General features: G+C 39.8%; 1 protein-coding gene across 5 annotated transcripts in view; it reads left to right on the top strand.

The window, feature by feature from the left end:
• The window catches only part of rad50 (RAD50 homolog, double strand break repair protein), a 36,990-nt gene continuing 26,512 nt past the window's right edge, over positions 1-10,478 (top strand). For 2 of the 5 annotated variants that reach the window (XR_014537112.1, XM_083563595.1), the window contains exons 1-4: positions 1-140; positions 2,166-2,333; positions 3,424-3,507; positions 7,855-8,009. Coding sequence is in view for 4 of the 5 variants with exons in the window: in XM_083563595.1 (XP_083419721.1) it covers positions 2,205-2,333; positions 3,424-3,507; positions 7,855-8,009 (368 nt within the window). In the remaining variant the exon portion in view is untranslated. Of the gene's footprint in view, positions 278-2,165; positions 2,334-3,423; positions 3,508-7,854; positions 8,010-10,478 lie in introns of all 5 variants that reach the window. The other 3 variants (XM_083563596.1, XM_083563597.1, XM_083563598.1) reach the window with 3 other exon arrangements.

Here is a 10,478-nt window from a genome sequence, read left to right as displayed (position 1 = left end):
GTTTGCTCAGCCGAACTGCATTGTGGGCTCTGTAGTCTACTATACAGATTCACTTCACTGTTGTAACGGACGTTGTCCGCGCGTGCGCTCTTCTTGCGGAAGTACGTCACACGCGGGAAAACGAGGCGGTCCGGTACAGTGTGAGTATGTGTGTGTAAATATAGTTTCTTATATCAATATATTTTCTACAAATTTATTTCAGATACAAACTTTTTTGTATTTGCCACTGAATCGCTTTAATACTGTTTGTTGTGCAGAAAATTATCAGCTGGAAACAGTAAATACGCACTGCTAAAACTGCTAACAAACTGCTAACGTGCTGTCTGTATGTCTCTGTATGGTGTCTGGATGTCTCTGTATGGTGTCTGGATGTCTCTGTATGGTGTCTGGATGTCTCTGTATGGTGTCTGGATGTCTCTGTATGGTGTCTGGATGTCTCTGGTATGTCTCTGTATGGTGTCTGTATGTCTCTGGTATGTCTTTGGTGTCTTTATGTCTCTGTCTGGTGTCTGTATGTCTCTGGTGTCTGTATGTCTCTGTCTGGTGTCTGTCTCTGTATGGTGTCTGTATGTCTCTGGTATGTCTCTGGTATGTCTCTGGTGTCTGTATGTCTTTGGTGTCTGTATGTCTCTGTCTGATGTCTGTATGTCTCTGGTGTCTGTATGTCTCTGGTATGTGTCTGGTGTCTGTATGTCTCTGGTATGTGTCTGGTGTCTGTATGTCTCTGTCTGGTGTCAGTATGTCTCTGTCTGGTGTCAGTATGTCTCTGTCTGGTGTCTGTATGTCTCTGTCTGGTGTCTGTATGTCTCTGGTGTCTGTATGTCTCTGGTGTCTGTATGTCTCTGGTATGTGTCTGGTGTCTGTATGTCTCTGTCTGGTGTCTGTATGTCTCTGTCTGGTGTGTGTATGTCTCTGTCTGGTGTCTGTATGTCTCTGGTATGTGTTTGGTGTCTGTTTGTCTCTGTCTGGTGTCTGTATGTCTCTGGTATGAGTCTGGTGTCTGTATGTCTCTGTCTGGTGTCTGTATGTCTCTGTCTGGTGTCTGTATGTCTCTGGTGTCTGTATGTCTCTGGTATGTCTCTGCTGTCTGTATGTCTTTGGTGTCTGTATGTCTCTGGTGTCTGTATGTCTCTGGTATGTCTCTGGTGTCTGTATGTCTCTGTCTGGTGTCTGTATGTCTCTGTCTGGTGTCTGTATGTCTCTGGTGTCTGTATGTCTCTGGTTTGTGTCTGGTGTCTGTATGTCTCTGGTTTGTGTCTGGTGTCTGTATGTCTCTGTCTGGTGTCTGTATGTCTCTGTCTGGTGTCTGTATGTCTCTGTCTGGTGTCTGTATGTCTCTGTCTGGTGTCTGTATGTCTCTGTCTGGTGCCTGTATGTCTCTGTCTGGTGTCTGTATGTCTCTGGTGTCTGTGTGTCTCTGGTATGTGTCTGGTGTCTGTATGTCTCTGTCTGGTGTCTGTATGTCTCTGTCTGGTGTCTGTATGTCTCTGTCTGGTGTCTGTATGTCTCTGTCTGGTGTCTGTATGTCTTTGGTATGTCTCTGGTGTCTGTATGTCTCTGGTATGTGTCTGTATGTCTCTGTCTGGTGTCTGTATGTCTCTGTCTGCTGTCTGTATGTCTCTGTCTGGTGCCTGTATGTCTCTGTCTGGAGTCTGTATGTCTCTGGTATGTGTTTGGTGTCTGTATGTCTCTGTCTGGTGTCTGTATGTCTCTGGTATGTGTCTGGTGTCTGTATGTCTCTGTCTGGTGTCTGTATGTCTCTGGTATGTGTTTGGTGTCTGTATGTCTCTGTCTGGAGTCTGTATGTCTCTGTCTGGTGTCTGTATGTCTCTGGTATGTGTTTGGTGTCTGTATGTCTCTGTCTGGTGTCTGTATGTCTCTGGTATGTGTTTGGTGTTTGTATGTCTCTGTCTGGTGTCTGTATGTCTCTGGTATGTGTTTGGTGTCTGTATGTCTCTGTCTGGTGTCTGGGTGTCTGTATGTCTCTGTCTGGTGTCTGTCTGGTGTCTGTATGTCTCTGTATGTCTCTGTCTGGTGTCTGTATGTCTCTGTCTGGTGTCTGTAATATCAGCAGTCACTGATTGTTTGTGCTGTTGATTCATAACACGACGTTTCAGTAGGAAAATGTTTAACGATGTAAAGGATTGATATTTTGTTTTCTTCAGCTTTCTAACTGCTTGGAATGTGAGACGTACTGAGTCAAAATGTCAAAAATTGAGAAGATGAGCATTCTTGGAGTGAGGAGTTTTGGAGTTGAGGACAAGGACAAGCAGATCATTTCATTCTTTAGTCCTCTGACAGTGCTGGTTGGTCCAAATGGAGCCGGAAAAACGGTTTGTTTTCATACCTGTGTGTGAGATATCATCTGATTATTTTGGCTAATTGGTGTAAGGAATTACCAGAATTACCCGACCCATAACCCCATCACTAAACAGTGTGTCCCGACCCATAACCCCATCACTAAACAGTGTGACCCGACCCATAACCCCATCACTAAACAGTGTGTCCCGACCCATAACCCCATCATTAACAGTGTGACCCGACCCATAACCCCATCACTAACATTGTGACCCGACCCAAAACCCCATCATTAACAGTGTGACCCGACCCAAAACCCCATCATTAACAGTGTGTCCCGACCCAAAACCCCATCATTAACGGTGTGACCCGACCCATAACCCCATCACTAAACGGTGTGACCCGACCCATAACCCCATCATTAACAGTGTGACCCGACCCATAACCCCATCACTAAACGGTGTGACCCGACCCATAACCCCATCACTAAACGGTGTGACCCGACCCATAACCCCATCACTAAACAGTGTGACCCGACCCATAACCCCATCACTAAACAGTGTGACCCGACCCATAACCCCATCACTAAACAGTGTGACCCGACCCATAACCCCATCACTAAACAGTGTGACCCGACCCATTACCCCATCACTAAACAGTGTGACCCGACCCATTACCCCATCACTAAACAGTGTGACCCGACCCATTACCCCATCACTAAACAGTGTGACCCGACCCATTACCCCATCACTAAACAGTGTGACCCGACCCATAACCCCATCACTAAACAGTGTGACCCGACCCATTACCCCATCACTAAACAGTGTGACCCGACCCATTACCCCATCACTAAACAGTGTGACCCGACCCATAACCCCATCACTAAGCAGTGTGACCCGACCCATAACCCCATCACTAAACAGTGTGACCCGACCCATAACCCCATCACTAAGCAGTGTGACCCGACCCATAACCCCATCACTAAACAGTGTGACCCGACCCATAACCCCATCACTAAGCAGTGTGACCCGACCCATAACCCCATCACTAAACAGTGTGACCCGACCCATAACCCCATCACTAAGCAGTGTGACCCGACCCAAACATTGTTTTTCTTTTTTTCAGACTATTATTGAGTGTCTTAAATACGTCACCTCGGGAGATTTTCCTCCTGGAAGTAAAGGAAATACTTTTGTTCATGACCCAAAGGTAGTGTATTTTGTATGAATAGTGTATTTTGTATGAATAGTGTATTTTGTATGAATAGTGTATTTTGTATGTATAGTGTATTTTGTATGAATAGTGTATGAATAGGGTATTTTGTATGAATAGTGTATTTTGTATGTATAGTGTATTTTGTATGAATAGTGTATGAATAGGGTATTTTGTATGAATAGGGTATTTTGTATGAATAGTGTATTTTGTATGAATAGTGTATTTTGTATGAATAGTGTATGAATAGGGTATTTTGTATGAATAGGGTATTTTGTATGAATAGTGTATTTTGTATGAATAGTGTATTTTGTATGAATAGTGTATGAATAGGGTATTTTGTATGAATAGGGTATTTTGTATGAATAGGGTATTTTGTATGAATAGGGTATTTTGTATGAATAGTGTATTTTGTATGAATAGTGTATTTTGTATGAATAGTGTATGAATAGGGTATTTTGTATGAATAGGGTATTTTGTATGAATAGTGTATTTTGTATGAATAGTGTATTTTGTATGAATAGTGTATGAATAGGGTATTTTGTATGAATAGTGTATTTTGTATGAATAGTGTATTTTGTATGTATAGTGTATTTTGTATGTATAGTGTATTTTGTATGTATAGTGTATTTTGTATGTATAGTGTATGAATAGTGTATTTTGTATGAATAGGGTATTTTGTATGAATAGGGTATTTTGTATGAATAGGGTATTTTGTATGAATAGTGTATTTTGTATGAATAGTGTATTTTGTATGAATAGGGTATTTTGTATGAATAGGGTATTTTGTATGTATAGTGTATGAATAGGGTATTTTGTATGAATAGGGTATTTTGTATGAATAGGGTATTTTGTATGAATAGGGTATTTTGTATGAATAGGGTATGAATAGGGTATGAATAGGGTATGAATAGGGTATTTTGTATGAATAGTGTATTTTGTATGAATAGTGTATTTTGTATGAATAGGGTATGAATAGTGTATTTTGTATGAATAGGGTATTTTGTATGAATAGTGTATTTTGTATGAATAGGGTATGAATAGGGTATTTTGTATGAATAGGGTATTTTGTATGAATAGGGTATTTTGTATGAATAGGGTATTTTGTATGAATAGGGTATGTATAGTGTATTTTGTATGAATAGTGTATTTTGTATGAATAGGGTATGTATAGTGTATTTTGTATGAATAGGGTATTTTGTATGTATAGTGTATTTTGTATGAATAGGGTATGTATAGTGTATTTTGTATGAATAGGGTATTTTGTATGAATAGTGTATTTTGTATGAATAGTGTATTTTGTATGAATAGTGTATTTTGTATGTATAGTGTATTTTGTATGAATAGGGTATGTATAGTGTATTTTGTATGAATAGTGTATTTTGTATGAATAGTGTATTTTGTATGAATAGGGTATGTATAGTGTATTTTGTATGAATAGTGTATGAATAGGGTATTTTGTATGAATAGGGTATTTTGTATGAATAGTGTATTTTGTATGAATAGTGTATGAATAGGGTATTTTGTATGAATAGGGTATTTTGTATGAATAGTGTATTTTGTATGAATAGTGTATTTTGTATGAATAGTGTATTTTGTATGTATAGTGTATTTTGTATGTATAGTGTATGAATAGGGTATTTTGTATGAATAGTGTATTTTGTATGAATAGGGTATTTTGTATGAATAGGGTATTTTGTATGAATAGGGTATTTTGTATGAATAGTGTATTTTGTATGAATAGTGTATTTTGTATGAATAGTGTATTTTGTATGTATAGTGTATTTTGTATGAATAGGGTATTTTGTATGAATAGGGTATTTTGTATGTATAGTGTATGAATAGGGTATTTTGTATGAATAGTGTATTTTGTATGAATAGTGTATTTTGTATGAATAGTGTATTTTGTATGTATAGTGTATTTTGTATGAATAGGGTATGTATAGTGTATTTTGTATGAATAGTGTATTTTGTATGAATAGTGTATTTTGTATGAATAGGGTATGTATAGTGTATTTTGTATGAATAGGGTATTTTGTATGTATAGTGTATTTTGTATGAATAGTGTATTTTGTATGAATAGGGTATTTTGTATGAATAGGGTATTTTGTATGAATAGGGTATTTTGTATGAATAGGGTATTTTGTATGAATAGTGTATTTTGTATGAATAGGGTATGTATAGTGTATTTTGTATGAATAGTGTCACCGCTGCGACCCGGGTTCGATTCCCGGTCAGGGAACCATCCCCAGCCACTCTTAGTGCCGGTCCCAAGCCCGGATAAATTGGGGAGGGTTGCGTTAGGAAGGGCATCCAGCGTAAAACATGTGCCAAATCAAACGTGCGGAGGATCCGCTGTGGCGACCCCTAACGGGAGAAGCCGAAAAGAAACTAGTGTATTTTGTATGAATAGTGTATTTTGTATGAATAGGGTATGTATAGTGTATTTTGTATGAATAGGGTATTTTGTATGTATAGTGTATTTTGTATGAATAGGGTATGTATAGTGTATTTTGTATGAATAGGGTATTTTGTATGTATAGTGTATTTTGTATGAATAGTGTATTTTGTATGAATAGTGTATTTTGTATGTATAGTGTATTTTGTATGAATAGGGTATGAATAGTGTATTTTGTATGAATAGTGTATTTTGTATGAATAGTGTATTTTGTATGAATAGGGTATGTATAGTGTATTTTGTATGTATAGTGTATTTTGTATGAATAGTGTATTTTGTATGAATAGTGTATTTTGTATGTATAGTGTATTTTGTATGAATAGTGTATTTTGTATGAATAGTGTATTTTGTATGTATAGTGTATTTTGTATGAATAGGGTATGTATAGTGTATTTTGTATGAATAGTGTATTTTGTATGAATAGTGTATTTTGTATGAATAGGGTATGTATAGTGTATTTTGTATGAATAGGGTATTTTGTATGTATAGTGTATTTTGTATGAATAGGGTATGTATAGTGTATTTTGTATGAATAGTGTATTTTGTATGAATAGTGTATTTTGTATGAATAGTGTATTTTGTATGAATAGGGTATGTATAGTGTATTTTGTATGAATAGGGTATTTTGTATGTATAGTGTATTTTGTATGAATAGTGTATTTTGTATGAATAGTGTATTTTGTATGTATAGTGTATTTTGTATGAATAGGGTATTTTGTATGAATAGGGTATTTTGTATGAATAGGGTATTTTGTATGTATAGTGTATTTTGTATGAATAGGGTATTTTGTATGAATAGGGTATTTTGTATGTATAGGGTATTTTGTATGAATAGGGTATTTTGTATGAATAGGGTATTTTGTATGAATAGGGTATTTTGTATGTATAGTGTATTTTGTATGAATAGGGTATGTATAGTGTATTTTGTATGAATAGGGTATTTTGTATGTATAGTGTATTTTGTATGAATTGGGTATGAATAGGGTATTTTGTAGGGTATTTTGTATGTATAGGGTATGTATAGTGTATTTTGTATGAATAGTGTATTTTGTATGAATAGGGTATTTTGTATGTATAGTGTATTTTGTATGAATTGGGTATGAATAGGGTATTTTGTAGGGTATTTTGTATGTATAGTGTATTTTGTATGCATAGGGTATGAATAGGGTATGAATAGGGTATTTTGTATGTATAGTGTATTTTGTATGTATAGTGTATTTTGTATGAATTGGGTATGAATAGGGTATTTTGTAGGGTATTTTGTATGTATAGGGTATTTTGTATGTATAGTGTATTTTGTATGTATAGTGTATTTTGTATGAATTGGGTATGAATAGGGTATTTTGTAGGGTATTTTGTATGTATAGTGTATTTTGTATGCATAGGGTATGAATAGTGTATTTTGTATGAATAGTGTATTTTGTATGAATAGTGTATTTTGTATGTATAGGGTATGAATAGGGTATGAATAGTGTATTTTGTATGAATAGTGTATTTTGTATGTATAGGGTATGAATAGGGTATGAATAGGGTATTTTGTATATATAGTGTATTTTGTATGTATAGGGTATGAATAGGGTATGAATAGGGTATTTTGTATGCATAGGGTATGAATAGGGTATGAATAGGGTATTTTGTATGTATAGTGTATTTTGTATGTATAGTGTATTTTGTATGAATTGGGTATGAATAGGGTATTTTGTAGGGTATTTTGTATGTATAGTGTATTTTGTATGCATAGGGTATGAATAGTGTATTTTGTATGAATAGTGTATTTTGTATGTATAGTGATGTAATGTTGGGGTGATATTTCTATATTTCTACTATATTTGTTGTGTTTATAAATATAAAGGACAGTTGTGTAATATCTCTGTTTATATTTGCAGGATGCACATGAGACAGATGTACGTGCTCAGATTCGGCTGCAGTTCAAAGATGTTAATGGAGAACCGGTAGCTGTTCAGCGTTCCATGCAAAGCACACAGAAAGGCAAAAAAGCACCTGAGTTCAAAACCCTTGAAGGAGTCATCACCAGAATAAAGTGGGTTTAACAATCCTCAAATATGTTTCTTCTGTCCAGACTTTCTCATTGACCTTACAACTAATGAAATGTGATATTGGAGACTCGTTTGAGTCACAGCCCGTCTGCTCACACAGAAGAGTGAAAAAGCTCTGAAATAAAACAGCACCTGTGTGCGGACACAAAACTCTCTCAGAACTCACACACTCTTTGTAGTGATAATTCTTATGTTCTGTAAAGCTGGTTTGAGACAGTGTCCATTGTGAAAAGTGCTATAGTACACAAACAGGAGCAGAACTGTGTGTATTTCATCAAGCATCAAGCACATCTTTATGACTTCAGTACATTTATCTTCTAGTGTGATTTTGGGTTGGGGTTAGGGTTAGCTGGGTTAGGGTTAGGGTTAGCTGGGTTAGGGTTAGCTGGGTTAGGGTTAGTTGGGTTAGGGTTAGTTGGGTTAGGGTTAGTTGGGTTAGCAGGGTTAGGGTTAGCTGGGTTAGGGTTAGTTGGGTTAGGGTTGGGGTTAGGGTTAGCTGGGTTGGGGTTAGGGTTGTTGGGGTTAGGGTTAGCTGGGTTGGGGTTAGGGTTAGCTGGGTTAGGGTTAGGGTCAGCTGGGATAGGGTTGGGGTCAGGGTTAGAGTTAGGGTTTAGGGTTAGGGTGGTTGGGGTTAGGGTTAGCTGCGTTAGGGTTAGCTGGGTTGGGGTTAGGGTTAGCTGGGTTGGGGTTAGGGTTAGCTGGGTTAGGGTTGGGGTTAGGGTTAGCCTTAGGGTTGGGGTTAGGGTTAGCCTTAGGGTTAGCTGGGTTGGGGTTAGGGTTAGCTGGGTTAGGATTAGCGTTAGGGTTAGCTGGGTTAGGGTTGGGGTTAGGGTTAGCTGGGTTGGGGTTAGCTGGGTTAGGGTTGGCGTTAGCTGGGTTAGGGTTGAGGTTAGCATTAGGGTTAGCTGGGTTAGGGTTAGGGTTGGGGTTAGGGTTAGCTGGGTTGGGGTTAGGGTTAGCTGGGTTGGGGTTAGCTGGGTTGGGGTTAGCTGGGTTGGGGTTAGCTGGGTTGGGGTTAGCTGGGTTGGGGTTAGCTGGGTTGGGGTTAGGGTTAGGGTTAGCTGGGTTAGGGTTGGGGTTAGGGTTAGCTGGGTTAGGGTTAGCGTTAGGGTTAGCTGGGTTAGGGTTGGGGTTAGGGTTAGCTGGGTTGGGGTTAGGGTTAGCTGGGCAAGCGTTAGGGTTAGGGTTAGCTGGGTTAGGGTTAGCTGGGTTAGGGTTAGCTGGGTTAGGGTTAGCTGGGTTAGGGTTAGGGTTAGCTGGGTTAGGGTTAGCTGGGTTAGGGTTAGTTGGGTTAGGGTTAGTTGGGTTAGGGTTAGTTGGGTTAGCAGGGTTAGGGTTAGCTGGGTTAGGGTTAGTTGGGTTAGGGTTGGGGTTAGGGTTAGCTGGGTTAGGGTTAGGGTTGTTGGGGTTAGGGTTAGCTGGGTTGGGGTTAGGGTTAGCTGGGTTAGGGTTAGGGTCAGCTGGGATAGGGTTGGGGTCAGGGTTAGAGTTAGGGTTTAGGGTTAGGGTGGTTGGGGTTAGGGTTAGCTGCGTTAGGGTTAGCTGGGTTGGGGTTAGGGTTAGCTGGGTTGGGGTTAGGGTTAGGGTTAGCTGGGTTAGGGTTGGGGTTAGGGTTAGCCTTAGGGTTGGGGTTAGGGTTAGCCTTAGGGTTAGCTGGGTTAGGGTTAGCTGGGTTAGGGTTAGCTGGGTTAGGGTTAGGGTTAGCTGGGTTAGGGTTAGCTGGGTTAGGGTTAGTTGGGTTAGGGTTAGTTGGGTTAGGGTTAGTTGGGTTAGCAGGGTTAGGGTTAGCTGGGTTAGGGTTAGTTGGGTTAGGGTTGGGGTTAGGGTTAGCTGGGTTAGGGTTAGGGTTGTTGGGGTTAGGGTTAGCTGGGTTGGGGTTAGGGTTAGCTGGGTTAGGGTTAGGGTCAGCTGGGATAGGGTTGGGGTCAGGGTTAGAGTTAGGGTTTAGGGTTAGGGTGGTTGGGGTTAGGGTTAGCTGCGTTAGGGTTAGCTGGGTTGGGGTTAGGGTTAGCTGGGTTGGGGTTAGGGTTAGGGTTAGCTGGGTTAGGGTTGGGGTTAGGGTTAGCCTTAGGGTTGGGGTTAGGGTTAGCCTTAGGGTTAGCTGGGTTGGGGTTAGGGTTAGCTGGGTTAGGATTAGCGTTAGGGTTAGCTGGGTTAGGGTTGGGGTTAGGGTTAGCTGGGTTAGGGTTGGCGTTAGCTGGGTTAGGGTTGAGGTTAGCATTAGGGTTAGCTGGGTTAGGGTTAGGGTTGGGGTTAGGGTTAGCTGGGTTGGGGTTAGGGTTAGCTGGGTTAGGGTTAGCTGGGTTGGGGTTAGCTGGGTTGGGGTTAGGGTTAGGGTTAGCTGGGTTAGGGTTGGGGTTAGGGTTAGCTGGGTTAGGGTTAGCGTTAGGGTTAGCTGGGTTGGGGTTAGGGTTAGTTGGGTTGGGGTTAGGGTTAGCTGGGTTAGCGTTAGG

Source organism: Silurus aristotelis (assembly GCF_946808225.1).
Source record: "Silurus aristotelis genome assembly, chromosome: 16".
In the NCBI taxonomy this organism is placed as follows: domain Eukaryota; kingdom Metazoa; phylum Chordata; class Actinopteri; order Siluriformes; family Siluridae; genus Silurus; species Silurus aristotelis.
Note: the sequence above shows the minus strand (reverse complement) of the source record. Positions and strands in the feature narration are given on the sequence as shown.